At 54.7% G+C, this 20,936-nt stretch overlaps 1 protein-coding gene across 4 annotated transcripts; it reads left to right on the forward strand.

Annotated features, from left to right (window-relative positions):
- The first annotated feature begins 2,408 nt into the window (after positions 1-2,408).
- LOC137457350 (tudor domain-containing protein 5-like) lies at positions 2,409-19,996 on the forward strand. 4 transcript variants are annotated; one of them, XM_068169234.1, is made up of 12 exons: positions 2,409-2,482; positions 2,879-3,117; positions 4,080-4,481; positions 5,766-5,893; positions 7,648-7,868; positions 8,742-8,948; positions 12,174-12,240; positions 14,166-14,366; positions 16,304-16,465; positions 17,702-17,848; positions 18,279-18,495; positions 19,631-19,996. In XM_068169234.1, the coding sequence occupies exons 1-12, from the start codon at positions 2,469-2,471 to the stop codon at positions 19,828-19,830; spliced, it is 2,205 nt and encodes a 734-aa protein (XP_068025335.1). In that variant the 5' UTR covers positions 2,409-2,468; the 3' UTR covers positions 19,831-19,996. The 4 variants fall into 4 exon arrangements, with proteins under 4 accessions (XP_068025335.1, XP_068025337.1, XP_068025336.1 ...); XM_068169236.1 differs by having other exon boundaries at positions 17,705-17,848; XM_068169235.1 differs by having other exon boundaries at positions 5,769-5,893.
- Positions 19,997-20,936: the final 940 nt, after the last annotated feature.

Here is a 20,936-nt window from a genome sequence, read left to right on the forward strand (position 1 = left end):
CTGGCAGAGGCCGTGCAACGGCCGTGGTGAGGCAGCGGCAACGGCGGAGGGCGGGAGGGGAGCGCAGCCGCCCCGCGCCGGCGGCGGGCGCCAGGCCCCTGAGGTGCCACAGGGCGAGGGAGGGCGGAGGAAATGGCGGGAAAAGCGCCCGAGGCTGCGCGCTGCGGCGGCGGCGGGCAAGGGCGGCCCCGGCCCCGGCCCCGGCCCCGCTGCCGCTCCTTGACAGCGCTTTGGTTCCTCGTGGTATCGTAGTATCACAGTATCAGTCAGGATTGGAAGGGGACCACAAGGATCAGCTAGCTCCAACCCCCCTGCCATGGGCAGGGACACCCCACACTAGATCAGCCTGGCCAGAGCCTCAGCCAGCCTGGCCTTAAACACCTCCAGGGCTGGGGCCTCAACCACCTCCCTGCACAACCCATTCCAGGGCTTCACCACTCTCCTGGGGAAGAACTTCCTCCTCACCTCCAGCCTGAATCTCCCCACCTCCAGCTTCATTCCATTCCCCCTAGTCCTATCACTACCTGAGATCCTGAGCAGTCCCTCCCCAGCCTTCCTGTAGTCCCTTTCAGATCCTGGAAGGCCACAATGAGGTCACCTGGGAGCCTTCTCTTCTGCAGACTGAACAGCCCCAACTCCTTCAGTCTGTCCTCACAGCAGAGCAGCTCCAGCCCTCTGCTCATCCTCCTGGCCCTTCTCTGGACACCTTCCAGCACCTCCAGATCCCTCTTGCAATAGGGGCTCCAGAACTGGAGGCAGTACTCCAGGTGGGGTCTCCCCAGAGCTGAGCAGAGGGGGAGGATCACCTCCCTTGCCCTGCTGGCCACACTTCTCCTGATGCAGCCCAGGCTCTGATTGGCTTTCTGGGCTGCAAGTGCACACTGAGAGCTCCCGGTGAGCTTCTCCTCCCCCAGCACCCCCAAGTCTCTCTCCTCAGGGCTGCTTTCCAGCCAGTCCCTGCCCAGCCTGGATTTGTGCCTGGGATTGCCTCCACCCAGCTGCAGGACCCTGCCCTTGCTCTTGTTGAACCTCCTGAGGATGGCTTGTGCCCACCTCTCCAGCCTGTCCAGGTCCCTCTGGATGGCCTCCCTTCCCTCCAGCTGTCTGCTGCACCACACAGCTTGGTGTCATCAGCAAACCTGCTGAGGGTGCACTCAATGCCACTGTCCATGGCACCCACACAGATGTCGAACAAGCCTGGTCCCAGGACTGATCCCTGAGGGACTCTGCTTGTCCCTGGCCTCCACTGGGACATGGAGCCATTGACAGCCACCCTTTGGGTGCAGCCATCAAGCCAGTTCTGTATCCATCTAGTGGTCACCCATCACACCCATGTGTCACCAGTTTGGAGACCAGGATGTGGTGCGGGACAGTGTCGAAGGCTTTGCTCAGGTCCAGGTAAATGACATCAGTTGCTCGCCCCTCATCTATCAAAACACACAGTTCTGCATACAATAAAACCCCTAAAACCAACAAAAATTCCTGCAGAAACGGGGCTCTGTCAAGCATCCTCGGTTTGCCTTCGAGCCTGCTGGCGGCATCTCAAATCAAAACGCCCAGTTTTGTGTGGATACATTACCTCAGAAAGGGGGTTCAGCATCCTCAGTTCGCCATAAAGCACACTCCAGTGCCTTTATTAGAATATATTATGGCTTTTCACATCCATTTGGGTTACTCTTTTGAACTTTTTTTCCCCTGTCAGTAGAGGGTTTTGGTTTTTCTTCAGGTAAATGCAGTCTAATCTTCGTGTTCTGCTTGCTGAGGGACCCTGTCCCTCTGTAACGCTGCATGTGGAGTGCTACTGGGTGGCCCCCAGAATTTCAGTCACCTTTGTAATTAGGGGAAGGTGGAGATTCAGTGTTTTCCAGACAGCCTGAGTTAACTTATTCTGCCCTGTACACTGCACTGGTTAGGACACAGCTTGAGTCCTGTGTCCAGCTCTGGGCTCCTCAGGTTAGGAAAGATGTTGAGATGCTGGAAGGTGTCCAGAGAAGGGCAAGAAAGCTGGGGAGGGGTCTGGAGCACAGCCCTGTGAGGAGAGGCTGAGGGAGCTGGGGTTGCTTAGCCTGGAGAAGAGGAGGCTCAGGGGAGACCTCATTGCTCTCTGCAACTCCCTGAAGGGAGGTTGTAGCCAGGTGGGGGTTGGTCTCTTCTCCCAGGCAACCAGCACCAGATGCCACCCACACTTGCGGCGCTCCGTAATAAAGCAGCGCTGCTGTCCAGGCTAAGCCCAGCGCTGAGCGCTGATGCCTGGTCTCGGGGACAGTACCCCCGCGGGCCGCACGGCGGCGCTCTAAGGAATGGCCGCGCAGCCATGGGCGGCCGGGGGCAAAGGCAGCGCGCAGGCGCGGAGCGGGGCCGGGGAGCGGGGCTGGGGAGCGGGTAGAGGGCTTCGCGGCCGCCGGCCAGGGGACGACTTTAGGCTGTGGTCGAGGAGCAAAGGAACGTCTTTAGGGGACAGTGACCCGATGGGGCAGAGCGGGTAATCCCCCGGCCTGAGCTCGGGGGCGCAGGGCGTTGTGTGGCAGCACTTGAGAAGGGTCTCTGAGGTGGCAGGGTTTGTGGGGGCCCATCCCTGGGACGAGGGTTCAGAGGTGAACCAGACCCTGGGGGCGCAGTGGCTGTGGGAGCTGTGGTCCCATAGGGACAGGCAGCGGGTGCGAGGGCAGGAGCACTCAGCTCAGCCCAGGGCTGCCGGAGGGCGGCAGCTCCGGCAGGGCACCAGGGACGCGCAGAGGCGGTTGGGACGCAGCGGGCAGGGCGCCTGGCTTGCTGCCCTTTCCCCCACCGCATGTCCGCTGGTGAGGGCTGAAAGGTGTTTGCCCTGTACTGGAGGGGCTGCGGGACCAGTCGTCTCCTGTCTTCGTTTCCCCTTCAGTGTGGACATGGCGAAGCAGGCACAGGTGCCGGCGGTGCTGAAGAAGGAGATCAGATCCCTGCTGATAGCTGCCAAGGGGGGGTTAACACCGGCAGAGCTGGAGGAGGTGTACCTGACCATGGTCGGCAAGCCTCTCCCTCTGCGTGACCTGGGCGCCCGCTCCACCCTGGCGCTGGTGGCAGGCATGCCTGATGTGGTCAGGATCTGCCCCTCTGAGAAAGGCACTTCTGTCCTGAAAGGTGAGGGGTTGTTTCCTTATGGGAGGAGTTGGTTTGAACCTCATACTGGTGTGAAGGGAGGCTGCTTCAAAATGGGGATGTGCAGGCCTCCTACCTCTGTCACTCCCATTTCTCATATAGCTTGGTCTCATTTAACGTCTTTGAGGTTTCTTCTTGTATTCAGATCTGCCTTTTCAAGTTTTTCTCCTCTTCTGTCCTGAAAAATCACCCAGGCTTCTAGTTGGTTATTTGTTTTGCCTTCTGCACTCAGATTGGAAGCTCTTAAGGCAGTTCTTAAGGGTGCCCTGGGACTGTTAAGCATCACTTATCCTGTAACTGCAGGCTCCAGCAGCACCCAGGCCTCAGGGCAGAAGCTGTGTTTCCCTACCTGACCCCATGGAAAGTTCAGTGTGCATCAGTTAACCTTTTTAACCTTTTTGTTGGGAGAAGAGCTCTGGAAACAAGTAGGAGGTGCAGAGAGTTGACTGGGAAGGGTGGAATGCCAGGGCTTTGGAGAGTGCCTCATTAAGACAAGAAAAAGTTGTTGAAAAGCATGGGGAGACCTGGGCTGCTCTCCAGAGAGGCTGTGCTTGGGCAGGTGGGTGCTCTGTGGTGGGGATTCATTGTGCCTCTGCCTGAGGGGAGCAATGAGCCATTCGTTCACTGTGTTCCCAGCAAAACTGACAGCAGCCGACTTTCCAGCTGCGATCCTGTACCCAAAAAATGTTTGACCCACCTGGATCTGGATTTATGGAGTTGAGAGGGCAGAATGGCTGTTGGCTGGTTGCAAGGGGAGAGGCCAAGTGGTTGCCCTGCTGGAAGTCAGCCCGAGTTTAGTGTGATTGCTTTCAAAGGAGACAGCTGCTGCTGAAAAGGTCCTGTGGGAGGAGAAACGGAAGGGAAGGAGAGGGGGTTTGCCTGTGTAGAGCTTTCAGAGGATTAGCGTGGCAACATAATAGTTTCTTTCTTTCTTTCTGTTGTAGCCGTTGCAGATGAGACCACCAAAGGGATTGCCAAGCTGGTTGCCAGGCAGAGAGGTGGCAAGGGGTGGAAGGGAGCTGCTGTGAAGGCAGGCGCTGCTGCTTGCCCTCAGAATCCCCAGCGCGACCCTCCCAGGGGCAGGGCTCCTGTCCTGCCAGCCACGGTGAAGGCTGAGCTGCAGCACCTGCTGAGCTCCTCGCCAGTTTTTCTCTCAGACTTTGACAAGGCTTTCTGCAGACACTTTGGCCAGGAGTTCCAGTACACACAGTATGGATTCTCCTCTCTCGCTGAGGTCCTCAGCAGTGTATCCGATATCATTACGGTCGTGCAGACGGCAGCAGGCCCTTTGCTGACCCTGAAGTACCTCCTGGCAAGTGAGATAGAGAAGGAAGGGATGCTGCAAGGTGAGGCATTGTGTGGTGTGACTGGAAGCCCAGAGCTCTCACAAGCACTCTGGCCAGGCACCTTGTGTTTCACGTGGATGCTGCTGCATTTCCAGTTGCTGCAGCAGTCCCAGTTCCCCTGGGGCTTAGCACAGAAGGGCAGTGGGGTGCTGCAGAAGTAGCTGCCCCAAGGGGCTTTACTGGAAGTTTTCTACAGGTTGACACTGGGTGGGGGGGAATGGAGAGATGCTTATCTCATTCAGAGACTTTCTGGCTGTCCAGTTCTGGAGCCCCTATGACAAGAGGGATGTGGAGGTGCTGGAATGTGTCCAGAGAAGGGCCAGGAGGATGAGCAGAGGGCTGGAGCACCTCTCCTATGAGGACAGACTGAAGGAGTTGGGGCTGTTCAGTCTGGAGAAGAGAAGGCTCCCAGGTGACCTAATTGTGGCCTTCCAGGATCTGAAGGGGGCCTACAGGAAGGCTGGGGAAGGACTTCTCAGGATCTCAGGGAGTGCTAGGACTAGGGGGAATGGAATGAAGCTGGAGGTGGGGAGATTCAGGCTGGAGGGGAGGAGGAAGTTCTTCACCATGAGAGTGGTGAGACCCTGGAATGGGTTGTGCAGGGAGGTGGTTGAGGCCCCAGCCCTGGAGGTGTTTAAGGCCAGGCTGGATGAGGCTGTGGCCAGGCTGATCTAGTGTGGGGTGTCCCTGCCCATGGCAGGGGGGTTGGAACTAGCTGATCCTTGTGGTTCCTTCCAACCCTGACTGATACTATGATTCTATGTGCAGGACTGGAATTTCTGGGCATACCAGGCAGTAGGTAACAAGGTAGAAGGATCTCCTAAATATCTGCTCTGCAGAGCAGACAAAGCCATTCCAGTGTGGTTCTGGAGACTGGAGCCCTGGTCTGAGGCATAGCTGCATTGCTCCACAGCAGAAACCAGGAGACTGCAGATGACCTCAGATTTCCCCTAACATCCATGAGAGAAAACAGAACATCACCTACCTGCCCAATTCTTGGGGGAAACGAAGTTCATTCTCATTGTAGCAACTGATTGAGCCATTAGCATGCTTACAAGAGCAAGTGGGGTTTGGTTTGTTTCAATTTGTTCATGCCCTGAAGGACTGATCTCCAGGATTCCTCTCCAGTGAATCCTCAGGGCTGTGAGGGTGAGGTGAGGGAAACAGCACCACTGCTGTCAGACTTCCATTTTCAGATGTCTTCTCATTCTGCTTAATGTGCCCCACTGTACCACAGTGTCAGTCTGACACGAGATAACAACCTAATCATTTTTCTCTTTGCAGCAGCACCTGCAGCTGAGAAGCCTCCTTTGGAACCCAGCCACGAGACACAGAGCTGCCAGCTGCCAGCAGAAGAGAAGTCAGAGCCAGTAGAATCACAGACAGGAGGTGTGGGAGATGGCCTCCAACAAGTAAGCATGTGGATGAGCAATCTGTAGCTTTTTCATCCCTTGGTCCAGGGGGTGATCCTCTCTTTCCTGCTTTTGTCACTGTGAAGTTTGCCTTGTTGATGCACTGCTGCCTCCAGACACGTGTGGTGTGTCTGTTCCAGCTGAGTCTGGAGGTGACCAGTCTCACACTGACCCAGTATACAGCTTTGTGTGCCATCCAGACTAGGTCTCTGTCTTATGTCTGGTCTTGAGATCTGTGTGGCAGGTCACCCCTGGCAGGTTAAGCATGAGCTTGCTCCCTGGTAATGATGATGATACCTTTTGTATAGTTACTTGCAGCTGGACTTGCCTGATTCTGTTGTGTACCTGTTGCAGTAGGTGGGGCTGAAGTGTTAGAATAGAGTAGAATAGAATAAAGCAGGTTGGAAGAGACCTTCGAGATCATCAAGTCCAACCTCTCACCCAGCACCGTCTGATCAAATAAACCATGGCACCAAGTGCCTCATCCAGGCTCTTCCTAAACACCTCCAGGGATGGGGACTCCACCACCTCCCTGGGCAGCACATCCCAATGGCCAATCTCTCTTTAAGGGAAGAATTTCTTCCTAACATCCAGTCTAAACCTCCCCTGGCACAGCTTGAGACTGTGTCCTCTTGTTCTGGTGCTGCTTGCCTGGGGGAAGAGACCAACCCCCACCTGGCTACAGTCTCCCTTCAGGGAGTTGGAGAGAGCAAGAAGGTCTCCCCTGAGCCTCCTCTTCTCCAGGCTAAGCAACCCCAGCTCCCTCAGCCTCTCCTCACAGGGCTGTGCTCCAGACCCCTCCCCAGCTTTCTTGCCCTTCTCTGGACACCTTCCAGCATCTCAACATCTTTCCTAAACTGAGGAGCCCAGAATCTGATCTGGGAGACCTTCTTGCTCTCTACAACTACCTGAAGGGAGGTTATAGCCAGGAGGGGATTGATCTCTTCTCCCAGGCAAGCAGCACCAGAACAAGAGGACACAGTCTCAAGCTGTGCCAGGGGAGGTTTAGGCTGGATGTTAGGAAGAAGTTCTTCCCAGCAAGAGAGATTGTCCATTGGGATGTGCTGCCCAGGGGGGTGGTGGAGTCATCATCCCTGGAGGTGTTCAAAAAGAGCCTGGATGAGGCACTTGGTGCCATGGTTTATTTGATCAGATGGTGTTGGGTGATAGGCTGGACTTGATGATCTCCGAAGTCTTTTCCAACCTGGTAAATTCTGTCCTAAGAGCATGAAAGTGAATGTTTCTGTCACAGGGATTAATCCAAGTTAGTGCATTTGTTGAGGTTCCCTGGCCTGGAGAGGAGGAGCCTCAGGGGTGATCTTATTACTCTCTACAGCTACCTGAAGGGGGATTGTAGACAAGCAGAGGTTGGTCTCTTCTCCCAGACAGCCAGTACCAGAACAAGAGGACACAGTCTCAGGCTGTGCCAGGGGAGGTTTAGGCTGGAGGTTAGGAAGAAGTTCTATACAGAGAGAGTGATTGCCCATTGGAATGGGCTGCCTGGGGAGGTGGTGGAGTCACCATCACTGGAGGTGTTCAGGAGGGGACTTGACAGGGTGCTTGGTGCCATGGGTTGGTTGTTTAGGTGGTGTTGGATTGGTTGATGGGTTGGACACGATGATCTTGAAGGTCTCTTCCAACTTGCTCCATTCTATCCCACTCAGGCGTTCCCAGGTCCCCAGGCAAGTCAGTCACCTGTGTTCAGTGCACGACGCCATTGCAGTGCCACCTCCCTCCCTCTCATTCCTTTGTAGCCTCAAGATTTGGAGCAGCCCCTCCCAGACAAGTTGTTGCTGACTCCAGAGATCCCTGCTGATGCTGTTGAGGAGGGCAGGCTTTGTGGTTTGCCCCCCCTGGAGAGGAGGAGCGCGGTGGGAGTCTTCGTGGCGTTCGTCGTCTCCCCGAGCCAGTTCTACATCCACGTCCGCAGGAGGGAAGCCTCTCATGAGCTGCTGGATCTGATGATCGCCATGAGGTGGGAACACCTGCTGCTGCTGAGTGCCACTAGCCCTGGGGTGTGTGTCTGCCCTGAGGGAGCAGGGCACCCAGCTCTTAGTTGTGGTCGCTGCTGGCTTCATTGCTTGGTGTGGAGGTGCTGTACTACTTTCAAAGGCCTGCAGTGACAGGGCCAGGGGCAGTGGCTTTAAACTAGAGCAGGGCAGATTTAGATTGGATATCAGGAAGAAGTTCTTCACTCTGAGGATGGTGGAACACTGAACAGGTTGCCCAAGGAGGTGGTTGAGGCTCTTTCCCTGGTGATATTCAAGGTAAGGCTCAATGAGGCCTTAAAAACCTCCAGGGATGAGGCTGCCACCACCTCCCTGGGCAACCTGTGCCAGGCTCTCACCACCCTCCTGGGGAACAACTTCTTCCTCACAGCCAATCTCAATCTACCCATTTCTATTTTCTTTTCTATCCCCCCCCAGTCCTGTTACTCCCTGACACCCTCAAAAGTCCCTCCCCAGCTTTCTTAGAGCCTCCTTCAGATCCTGGAAGGCTACAATAAGGTCTCCTCAGAGCCTTCTCCACACTGAATAGCCCCAACTCCCTCAGTCTGTCCAGCAGCTCTAGCCCTCTGCTCATCCTCATGGCCCTTCTTTGGACACCTTCCAGCACCTCCAGATCCCTCCTGTAATAGGGACCCCAGAACTGGACTCAGTGCTCCAGGTGGGGTCTCACTAGAGCAGAGCAGGAGAATCACCTCCCTTGCCCTGCTGGCTGCGTTTCTCTTGCTGCAGCCCAGGATGTGATTGGCTTTCTGGGCTGGCCCTCTGAAGCCCCTCTGTGTTTCTCTTTGTTCATCTCCTGCAGCCCCGGCAGCGCAGCTTCTCACGCCGATCTTTTGCAGGCACTGCTACTCCGACCGGCGCCTCTGCGACCGCTACGTCATGCCCGAGCGCTCCGTGCGGCCCGGGCAGCTCTGCTGCGTTAGGGTCGCCGCCTGGTGGTACCGAGTCATCGTCCACCGTGTGCTCAGCCACCAGCAGGTGGAGGTCTTCTATGCAGATTATGGAAACCTCGATCCTGTCCCCATGTCTGCCCTGAGATTCCTCAAGTAAGTGCATTACAGTATCATAGAATCAGTCAGGGTTGGAAGGGACCACAAGGATCATCCAGTTCCAACCCCCCTGCCATGGGCAGGGACACCCCACACTAGATCAGCCTGGCCAGAGCCTCAGCCAGCCTGGCCTTAAACACCTCCAGGGCTGGGGCCTCAACCACCTCCCTGCACAACCCATTCCAGGGCTTCACCACTCTCATGGGGAAGAACTTCCTCCTCACCTCCAGCCTGAATCTCCCCACCTCCAGCTTCATTCCATTCCCCCTAGTCCTATCACTCCCTGAGATCCTGAGCAGTCCCTCCCCAGCCTTCCTGTAGCCCCCTTCAGATCCTGGAAGGCCACAATGAGGTCACCTGGGAGCCTTCTCTTCTCCAGACTGAACAGCCCCAACTCCTTCAGTCTGTCCTCATAGCAGAGCAGCTCCAGCCCTCTGCTCATCCTCGTGGCCCTTCTCTGGACACCTTCCAGCACCTCCAGATCCCTCTTGCAATAGGGGCTACAGAACTGGAGGCAGGACTCCAGGTGGGGTCTCAGCAGAGCTGAGCAGAGGGGGAGGATCACCTCCCTTGCCCTGCTGGCCACACTTCTCCTGCTGCAGCCCAGGATCTGATTGGCTTTCTGGGCTGCAAGTGCACACTGAGAGCTCCTGGTGAGCTTCTCCTCCCCCAGCACCCCCAAGGCTCTCTCCTCAGGGCTGCTTTCCAGCCAGTCCCTGCCCAGCCTGGATTTGTGCCTGGGATTGCCTCCACCCAGCTGCAGGACCCTGCCCTTGGTCTTATTGAATCTCCTGAGGTTGGCTTGTGCCCACCTCTCCAGCCTGTCCAGCTCCCTCTGGATGGCCTCCCTTCCCTCCAGCCTGTCTGCTGCCCCACACTCCTTGGTGTCATCAGCAAACTTGCTGAGGGTGCACTCAGTGCCACTGTCCATGTCACCCACAAAGATGTTGAACAAGCCTGGTCCCAGGACTGATCTCTGAGGGACTCTTCTTGTCCCTGGCCTCCACTGGGACATGGAGCCATGGACAGCCACCCTTTGGGTGCAGCCATCAAGCCAGTTCTGTATCCATCTCGTGGTCACCCATCACACCCATGTGTCACCAGTTTGGAGACCAGGATGTGGTGTGGGACAGTGTCGAAGGCTTTGCTCAGGTCCAGGTAAATGACATCAGTTGCTCTCCCCTCAGCTATTAATTTTGTCACCTGCTCATAGAAGGCCACCAGGTTGGTCAGGCAGGATTTGCATTACACAGGCTTGGCAGAATGGCTGAGCTTGGAAGAGCCCTTTGGGGGTCGTTCTGTCCAGGCTCCTTGGTTGAGCAGGGCTGCCCATGATCATCTCAGGACAGGTTTTGAGTTGTCTCTGGGCAAGCTGTTCCAGGGCTTGGTCACCTTGATGGTAAAAGTGCTGCTTTCCAGCTGGTCTGTCCCCAGTGTCCTGGTGGGGTTGGATTTGATGAGCTTGGGGTTGGACTCAAGGATCTCTGGAGGTCCCTTCCAACCTCTAATGTCCTGTGGTGTGTGGTGGTGTTCCTCCCCTTCCTTTGTTAAACTTCACCAGGTTCTTGTCAGCCCATTTCTCTCTCCTGCTGAGGCCCCTCTAAATGGCAGCATGACCCTCTGGTGTCACCAGCCACTCTTCCCAGTTGTGTATCCTTGTCAGACTTGCTGAAGCATAAACTCTTCAGCATCCTCCAGGTGATTCATGAAGCTGATGAACAGTATTGGACCTACTAGTGACCCCTGGGGTGCACTGCTAGTTCTTGGCCTCTAACTAGGCTTTGTGCCACTGATCACCACTCTCTGGGCCTGGCCTTTCAGTTCTCAATCTACCTCACTGCTCATTCAGCCCATACTTTGCTGGCTTCTCTGTGAGCATCTCAGTGTCAGAAGCCTGAGAGAAGTCAAGGTAGACAAAACTTGCTGCTCTCCCCTGACCTATCAGACCAATCATTTAATTGTAGGAGGTTGTCAGGTTGGTTAAGTATGACTTGGCCCTGGCTGCTCCCAGTCACCTTCAAGTGCCTGGAAAAGTGGCAGGGTACCTTGTTCCATGGCTTTGCCAAGGGTCCAAGTGGGGCTGACTGGCCTCTGCCTTCCTTTGGAAGGACACTCCAGAAAGGATCTGGGGCTGTACTGCAGTGGTGCCTTGCAGCAGCATTTCCTTGCTTACATGCTAATGCTGGAGGGGGTGTTTAGACCTCTTTTGCTCATCACTCCAGGCCCTTTGCTTGTCAGCCCTCTCCCTCACAGCTGCTCTGGGCTAAACCTTCCCTGTTTCTGCTTTCTTTCCTCAGCCTTTGCTTTTGCCACTTTCTGTCACTTTGAGACAAGCTTCCTAATTCTTCTTTCTGGGTACCATGAATGGACACAGATATCCTCCTGGACAGACTTCAGTCCAAGTGGGACATGTTTGCAGTGTCAAAGGTACTCATGCTCACCTGCATTTCAGCACCTTTCAGAGGGCTGGAGCTGCTCTGCTATAAGGACAGACTGAAGGAGTTGGGGCTGTTCAGTCTGGAGAAGAGAAGGCTCTGAGGTGACCTCATTGTGGCCTTCCAGTAGGGGGCTACAGGAAGGCTGGGGAGGGACTGCTCAGGATCTCAGGCAGTGCTAGGACTAGGGGGAATGGAATGAAGCTGGAGGTGGGGAGATTCAGGCTGGAGGTGAGGAGGAAGTTCTTCCCCATGAGAGTGGTGAAGCCCTGGAATGGGTTGTGCAGGGAGGTGGTTGAGGCCCCGTCCCTGGAGGTGTTTAAGCCCAGGCTGGCTGAGGCTGTGGCCAGGCTGATCTAGTGTGGGGTGTCCCTGGCCATGGCAGGGGGGTTGGAACTAGCTGATCCTTGTGGTCCCTTCCAACCCTGACTGATACTATGATACCTTTTCCACAGCTGCTGCTTCCCCCTCATTTGCCTCTCTTTGTGCCTGGCCACCAGCATCATTTGGTTCAAAAGCCTTTGCTCTCTGTCTCTAACTTTGCAACCAGAAGGGGATTGGTGGGAAGATGCAGGAGCAAGAGAAGGCCTAAGGGACCAGTTGTTCCTGCTGGGCCCATTCTCTGGGTGTGAAGTGTCTGCCAGAGCTGCTGTTGGGTGCAGAGCCCAAGATGTGCCTCTCCCTACCTCAGCTGATTTGAAAAGATGGGAGAGGAGGAAGTTCTGCTCTCCTGCCTTGTGTTCCTGTGGGTTTGCTGTGATGGTGATGCCTTTGTTTTGTGCTGCAGGAGGTGCTACTTGAAGCTCCCTGCTCAGGCCATCCCATGTTCCTTGGCAAGGGTGAAACCCACAGAGGTATGTGTTCCTGTGTGTAGTGGTTTAGATGGTTTCATCCACCCACATATAGCACAGCTGACCCAGTCAGAGAAGCAAATGAAGGCTGTGTTTTACAGGCAATAATGAAAGGCAATGGATGTATACAACATGCACAGCGTTGACAATGTCACACAAGAATATACAGGGAAGAACACAGCCCAGGGCAAAATCCCCCTTGCAGGAGGATCCCACCTCAGGTTCCCCCACCCCCCCCAACCACAGTAGCACCAAGGTTGGAAGAGACCTCAGAGATCATCAACCTGTCACCACAGACCTCATGACTAAACCATGGCACCAAGTGCCACATCCAATCCCCTCTTGAACACCTCCAGGGATGGGGACTCCACCACCTCCCTGGGCAGCACATCCCAATAGCTAACAACTCTCTCTGGGAAGAACTTTCTCCTCACCTCCAGCCTAAACCTCCCCTGGCACAGCTTGAGACTGTGTCCTCTTGTTCTGGTGCTGTTTGCCTGGGAGAAGAGACCAACCCCCCCCTGGCTACAGTCATCTTTCAGGGAGTTGGAGAGAGCAATGAGGTCTCCCCTGAGGCTCCTCTTCTGCAGGCTAAGCAACCCCAGCTCCCTCAGCCTCTCCTCCCAGGGCTGTGCTCCAGACCCCTCCCCAGCTTTCTTGCCCTTCTCTGGACACCTTCAAGTCTCTCAATGTCCTTCTTAAACTGAGGAGCCCAGATCTGGACAGAGGACTCAAGGTGTCCAACCTAACCAGTGCTGAGCACAGGGCACAATGACTTTCCTGCTCCTGCTGGCCACACTCTTCCTGATGCAGGCCAGGATGCCCTTGGCCACCTGGGCACACTTCTGGCTCCTGTTTAGGCAGCTGTCAATCAGCACCTCCAGGTCCCTCTCTGTTTGGGTGCTCTCAGCCACTCTGCCCCCAGCCTCTAGCCCAGCCTGGGGTTGTTGTGGCCAAAGTGCAGCTCCTGGCACTTGGACTTGTTGAATGCCATCCTGTTGGCCTCTGCCCGTCTGCCCAGCCTGGCAAGGTCCCTCTGCAGAGCCCTTCTGCCCTCTAACTGACCAACATCTGCTCCCAGCTTGGTGTCATCTGCAAACTTGCTGATGACTGACTCAGTCCCCTCATCCAGATCATCAATGAAGATGTGAAAGAGGATGGGGCCCAGCACTGAGCTCTGGGGGATGCCACTGGTGCCTGGCTGCCAGCTGGCTGTGGCACCATTCACCACCAACCTCTCTCCCCCTTTCCCTTTCCCCTCTAGTTAATTAGACAAACAAGGAGAAAGAGGGAAAAGGATATCAAGGGAACTGTGTTAGCTCAAAGCAGCTGTTAAGAAAGTTAGATTTTCTTATGCAGCTGACCCTGCACTGAAGCTGATGCACTCTGGCCAAGAAATGAAAGACAGACAGACTGAAGTGAGTGGGAGGAAGAATGTGAGAGAGATTTGCTAGGCTACATCTCACATCTGACCAATGAAATTGGTTTAGAAGGAATCTTTGGGTGTCAGTTTTACACCCAAACATCCAGCTAGAGACTCCTGCAGCTGTCCTTTTCTTACAGGCACAGCCTAAGTTGTCACCATGCGCAGGTTGGTTCATCAGCACAGGGCTGAGAGCTGCCAAGCAGAGCCTGGCTTTTTCCTCCTGATGATTCACACTGGAGATGGCCTTCAGAGCATGTTTGGAAGGAAGCATTTGGGGCAAAAGGGCATCCCCAGTGTAGCTTTGGGGCTGTTGGAGGTCAGGGCTGGGGAATCTTCCCTGCCTGCCTCTCCTCTTTCTGTCCCTCACCAGAGCTGGCTTCATTGCCTTTTTGACAAGGAGCCCACAAGGGGAGGTCTCAGCTGGTGGCAGTTGGTGTGGTTTAAGTGTCTTGACACTTGTGTTTCTCCTTGAAGTGCCTTCACACTTTTCTTTCTCCTTCAGGATACGTGGTCCAGCGCAGCAACTATCCTGTTTGAGGAGCTGTGTGGCTCTGAGCTCCTTGTGGGCTTTGTGGATGAATATGTGCATGGCATTTTGCATCTCTTCCTGTGTGACACATCCTCCAGGGAGGATGTCTACTTCCACAGGGTTCTGAGCACCCAGGGACATGCTGCCATCTGTGAAGAGAACATTCCCTCCCAGGTCAGGAGGGAGGCAGTGTGCCTGCTGAGAGGAAGGGCAGGGAAAGGGTTGTTGGGTGCCTGTAATGGGAAGATCTTCACCTTGAAGCAAGTGGTTTAGTGAAGAGCCAGGCTGATGTTCCCTGCTGTCCTCCAGCTGGCCACTTTGTGACTGTCAGGAGCTTTCTTGCTGGTGAATCTGATGATAGCAGCAGAGGTGTTTGGGTGCAGTAGAGTAAGTTCCTTTCATGGTGTCTTCTGACAGGGGATTCGAAGGGGGGGTTTGGTGTGGGGGTTTCTGCAGGTGATTAGCTTGCTAGGATGGAATAGAATGGAATAGAATAGACCAGACCAGGTTGGAAGAGACCTTCAAGATCGTGTCCAACCCACCTAAACAACTAAATCATTGCACCAAGCACCCCATCAAGTCTCCTCCTGAACACCTCCAATGATGGTGACTCCACCACCTCCCCAGGCAGCCCATTCCAATGGGCAATCACTCTCTCTGTGTAGAACTTCTTCCTAACATCCAGCCTAAACCTCCCCTGGCGCAGCCTGAGACTGTGTCCTCTTGTTCTGGTGATGCTTGCCTGGGAGAAGAGGCCAATCTCTGCCTGGCTACAACCTCCCTTCAGGGAGTTGGAGAGAGCAAGAAGGTCTCCCCTGAGCCTCCTCTTCTCCAGGCTAAGCAACCCCAGTTCCCTCAGCCTCTCCTCACAGGGCTGTGCTCCAGACCCCTCCCCAGCTTTCTTGCCTCTCTCTGGACTTGTTCCAGCAAGTCAACCTCCTTCCTAATCTGAGGAGCCCAGAACTGGACACAGGACTCAAGGTGTGATCTAACCAGTGCAGTGTACAGGGGCAGAATAACCTCCCTGCTCCTGCTGGCCAGACTCTTCCTGCTGCAGGCCAGGATGCCCTTGGCCTTCTTGGCCACCTGGGCACACTGCAGGCTCATGTTCAGCCTATTATCAACCAGTACCCCCAGGTCCCTCTCTGCCTGGCTGCTCTCAGCCACTCTGCCCCCAGCCTGTAGCACTGCCTGGGGTTGTTGTGGCCAAAGTGCAGCACCTGGCACTTGGATGTGTTCAATCTGCTGCCCTTGGCCTCTGCCCATCTGTCCAGAACTGCAGCTTCACCTGAGGCTGCTGCTCATCTTGTGTAAATAGTATGGAAAAGTGGGGAAATGGCTCCAGATTAGACCAACCTTAGAGGGAACTGAGAGGTGATTGAGAGCTGTGTTGGTGAACTGATTACATGCATTCTTAACTCCAGCAGGTTTTCCTGGCTAGAATTTAAGAGGTCTCTGGCTCCTGCAAACAGTGAGAGCAAGTTGAGATTTCTAGTCTCTCAGTTAAAGCAGAGTTCCACAGGGGCAAGGGCAGCTGGGTGAGGAACAGGGCAGCCCAGTCAATTGTTTGGGCCTTCTCTGCTCTGGGCAGTGAAGATTGGTTATGCTGTTAACAAACTGAGTTAGGGAAGTGGTTTCAAATGCCACTTGCTTTGCCAGTGAAGTGGACAGTGTTGGACAGCATAACCATGGCAGAGGGACATGGTGCCTTGCACAGAGGTGCAAGTTGCAAGCCAGCACAGAGAGCAGTGAGGACTTGGGCCTTGGATGATAGGAAGAAGTTGTTCCCCAGGAGGGTGGTGAGAGCCTGGCACAGGTTGCCCAGGGAGGTGGTGGAAGCCTCCTGCCTGGAGGTGTTTGCAGCCAGGCTGGAGGTAGCTGTGAGCAACCTGCTGTAGTATGAGGTGTCCCTGGCCATGGCAGGGGGGTTGGAACTGGCTGAGCCTTGAGGTCCCTTCCAACCATAAGAATTCTATGGTTCTGTGAATATGAATCTAACTTATGGGTGTTGTGCTTCTTCCTAAACCTGCTGGAAACTGGCTGAGTCTCTTTTGGGGTAGCTACAGCATGGTTTTCTGGACTGCACTAGCTGTGTGTTTGTTTGTTCCTAGGGATTCATGGAACTGAATCCTTTGGCCTTGTATGTTGAGCCCAGTGGGCAGCAGGAGAATGCTGAGCTGGAGGAGCCAGACCTTGGCTTGCCACAGGAATCTCTAAATGCAGACAGTGAAACAGCAAACTCAGAGCTGGATGGCAATGAACAGTGTGAGCAGGTGGGAGTTTGGCTCTGCCATAGCTGTCACTGAGTGAAACCAGCTCCAGGCATCAGCAGGTGTATTGCACTGGCCCTGTGCAGTCACTCCATGGGGTTGGGGTTTATTGCTTTCAGGAAAAGCAAGCAGAACCATAATAGAGAAACAGTTCCACATGGCCCAGAAGTACATTAGAAAAGAATAGAATAGAATTAACCAGGTTGGGAAAGACCTTTGAGATCACCAAGTCCAACCTGTCACCCAACACCATCTGATCAACTAAACCATGGCACCAAGTGCCTCATCCAGGCTCTTCCTAAACACCTCCAGGGATGGGGACTCCACCACCTCCCTGGGCAGCACACCCCAATGGCCAATCTCTCTTGCTGGGAAGAATTTCTTCCTCACCTCCAGCTTAAAGCTCCCCTGGCACAGCTTGAGACTGTGTCCTCCTGTCCTGGTGCTGCTTGCCTGGGAGAAGAGACCAACCCCCACCTGGCTACAACCTCCCTTCAGGGAGTTGCAGAGAGCAAGAAGGTCTCCCCTGAGCCTCCTCTTCTCCAGGCTAAGCAACCCCAGCTCCCTCAGCCTCTCCTCCCAGGGCTGTGCTCCAGACCCCTCCCCAGCCTCATTGCCCTTCTCTGGACACCTTCAAGTCTCTCAATGTCCTTTTAAATTGAGGAGCCCATAGGTGGACACAGGACTCAAGGTGTGGCCTAAGCATTGCTGAGCACAGGGCAGAATGACTTCTGTGCTCCTGCTGGCCACACTCTTCCTGATGCAGGCCAGGATGCCCTTGGCCTTCCTGGCCCCCTGGGCACACTGCTGGCTTATGTTCAGCTGCTATCAAGCAGCACCCCCAGGTCCCTCTCTGCCTGGCTGCTCTCAGCCACTCTGCCCCCAGCCTGTAGCACTGCCTGGGGTTGCTGTGGCCAGTGTGCAGAACCTGGCACTTGGCTGTGTTCAATCTCCTGCCCTTGGCCTCTGCCCATCTGCCCAGCCTGGCAAGGTCCCTCTGCAGAGCTCTTCTACCCTCTAACAGATCAACTCCTGCCCCCAGCTTGCTGTTATCTGCACATTTACTGCTGATGGACTCAATGCCCTCCTCCAGTTCATCAATAAAGATATTGAACAGGCTGGGGCCCAGCACTGAGCCCTGGGGGACACCACTAGGGACTTTGTTAATCTCTGGGTGGTGTCATCTGCTTGCTCCAGTGCATCTTGCTAGACCTTTCCTTGCTTTGTCCCTCTCCTTAGCAGTGCCAGCTGTCTGCTCAGGAGCCACAGGATGATGTGTGGCCACCTTTGGATGAAGGGAGTGCCCTAAGGACAACAGAGCAAGACCCTGAGCTTGTGCAGGGGGATACACATGAAACTCCTGTGGAGCTTATGGCAGTAGTTAAGGTGAGTCCTTGCTGTTGGGAGGGGTTGTTCTTGTGTGCAGGTTGTTTGAATGACCCCTTGATTGTCCCTGTCTGAAAGTGGCTGGCAAGGAAACACTGCCTGGCCATTAGCATGGGTTCAGAGCTTGACCTGCATCTCTTTGCTGCTGTTTCTGGTCTTTTTGATCATCCTCTAGTGCCCTGCTGGCACAGCAGAGTCTGAGTTTTATTCCTGGGTGAAAATGCAGAGGGATGTCCTCTGCCTCAGGCTCAGAAACTCCTCTGTCATTGCCATCTCTGTGGGGCTGCTGGTGGTGTTTGCTCCCAAGTCATCATCCAGCTGCTGCCATTCCAGTTGTGTGTGGTCTTTGAGAGCTAATGAAGCTCAGGGCAGCTGATGAACCAAGTGTGCACTAATCACCCTCTCCTGAACCTTTTCTCTGTCTTCCCAGACATCTCCTTCCCTTGGAGAGTGCACCCTGCCTGCTGCCTTATTCAAATCAATGGAAGACTTTGACACCTCCTTTGTCTACTTGAAGCAAGCAGCAGCAGTGAGCCAGCATGACCCTGATCAGACAGAAGGCACTTCCAAGGAGAACCAACTTTGTGAAGCTGTGCAAGCCTCCATCCTCCTGACAGCAATGCCCTTTATGCTGGACAAGCCTGATGGTACAAAGGCCTTTGTTAGCTGAGTGCTTGCTGTGCTGCACTCCCTGCTGGGAGGCCCAGCACTGGTGCTGCTGCTTTGCTGCAGCAGATGGAAAGTGCTGGGGTGGAGATGGATGCAAAGGGTTTGCCCTTTGTGCAGTGGAATGGATGGAGAATGAATTGGGTTGTCTGTTCTTGACTGTCTTCTGCTTTCCTGCAGAAGTCATCACTTCTCCAGCCCATCCATCAGCCCTTGTGCATTTCATGCTGAGAGCCTCTCAGTATCCCAAGCACAAGGGGCAGAAGCCTTTTTTAACCTTGGAAGGTCTCTGTGGAGTGTTTGTCTTCCATCTTCCAAATGATGGAAGGTGTCCAGAGAAGGGCAAGAAAGCTGGGGAGGGGTCTGGAGCACAGCCCTGGGAGGAGAGGCTGAGGGAGCTGGGGTTGCTTAGCCTGGAGAAGAGGAGGCTCAGGGGAGACCTTCTTGGTCTCTACAACTCCCTGAAGGGAGGTTGTAGCCAGATGGGGGTTGGTCTCTTCTCCCAGGCAAGCAGCAGCAGAACAAGAGGACACAGTCTGAAGCTGTGCCAGGGGAGGTTTGGGCTGGATGTTAGGAAGAAATTCTTCCCAGCAAGAGAGATTGGCCATTGGGATGTGCTGCCCAGGGAGGTGGTGGAGTCACCACCCCTGGAGGTGTTTAGGAAGAGCCTGGATGAGGCCCTTGGTGCCATGGTTTAGTTGATCAGATGGTGTTGGGTGAGAGGTTGGAGTTGGTGATCTTTAAGGTCTCTTCCAACCTGGTTAATTCTGTATGAGAGAAGTGCCAACACCCCTGTGAGAGCTGCCTGGCTGACAGGGTGGCTGAGCTTGCCTCTTGTGCCTTGGAACAGTACTGCCTTGTGTCTGTCTGGAGTGGAGACCCAGCTCTCCAGCCAGGAGCTGCTCAATTCACCCCTGGTGTCCCACCTCTGGGGAAACTGGGGTGGGCACTGAGAAGAGAGGAGTGGAGGCTCTTGGCTTGTACTGTGTCAGGCTGCAGTAGAAAGTCCTCTTGTCATGACCTGGTAAGGTCAAGGCAAAAGGGATTTCAGTCCAAACTTGAGCTCCACCAATGCTGTAGATTCCATTTCTCTTTTCTGTGTCCCTCCTTGTGCAGCTGAAGAGCAAGTGAAGAACAAAGTCCTTCCCAGGAGTCCTGCAGCTGTCCTGTGCAGTGCTAGTGGGCTGCCTGGCTGTGGGCTGTCTCAGAAGCTCTATGTGCCTCCTGCCATGCTGTCTGCAGTGCTGACATCTGCACGTTTGGCCTCCTCCCCTGGCTCTTTCCAGTGGCTCCCCTGCCTGAGAAAGAAGATGTGACAAGAGGTCAGAAGCTGGGGCAGCTGCTGAGGAAGGCTGGCTGGAGCAGCAGAAGGTCTGTGTGGGACTGTGCTGCCCTTTCCTTTGTTCTGAACCATTTAGTCCCTTCAATAAACTGGAGTCTGACATCGCAGCTGGGGTCAGTACACCTAATAAATGTTCCTTGTACAGCCAGCTGGATTGGTGGTGGACAGTTTTATTGTTCTTTAATGGCTCAGGGGAACATTCAGCTCTCACCTTGTGCTTAGGTCTAGGAGAGGGAAACTGCCTGCCTGTCCCTCCTTCCCTCAGTGCACAGCAGCTTTGACATTGTGTGGGGGGAGATGGGTTTGGTTTTTAACACTGTGGATGCTCCACATGCTCCTGGCTCTTAGGAGGGGTGGCTATGTCCCAGCTCAGGCCTCAGGCTGTGTAACTGGCCAGAAGCAAGCTCCTTCCCCAGTGAGAGGATGTTCTGATCCCTTGGTGAGTTGGAATACCACACCTATGAGCCTCAGGAATCCTACACTATGTCCATGGAATGAAAGCTGGCAGGAATCCAGGGAGAGAAAGCTACAAGCTGGATCTTGGTAGTGTTCAGGTAGCTCCCTACCTGTGGCAAGAAAGCCTCTGGGCCTTGAATAGAATAGAATAGACCAGACCAGGTTGGAAGATAGCTTTGAGATCATCAAGTCCAACCTCTCACCCCACATCATCTAATCAACTAAACCATGGCACCAAGCATCCCATCCAGTCTCCTCCTGAACATCTCCAGGGATGGGGACTCCACCACCTCCCTGGGCAGCACATCCCAATGGCCAATCTCTCTTTCTAGGAAGAACTTCTTCCTAGCATCCAGCCTGAACCTCCCCTGGCACAGCTTGAGATTGTGTCCTCTTGTTCTGCTGCTGGGTGCCTGGGAAAAGAGACCAACCCCCACCTGGCTACAACCTCCCTGCAGGGAGTTGGAAAGAGCAAGAAGGTCTCCCCTGAGCCTCCTCTTCTCCAGGCTAAGCAACCCCAGCTCCCTCAGCCTCTCCTCACAGGGCTGTGCCCCAGACCCCTCCCCAGCCTCATTGCCCTTCTCTGGACACCTTCCAGCAGCTCAACATCTTTCCTAACCTGAG

This window comes from Melanerpes formicivorus, unplaced genomic scaffold (genome assembly GCF_026170545.1).
Source record: "Melanerpes formicivorus ecotype bairdi unplaced genomic scaffold, bMelFor1.0.p_v2 SCAF_173, whole genome shotgun sequence".
In the NCBI taxonomy this organism is placed as follows: domain Eukaryota; kingdom Metazoa; phylum Chordata; class Aves; order Piciformes; family Picidae; genus Melanerpes; species Melanerpes formicivorus.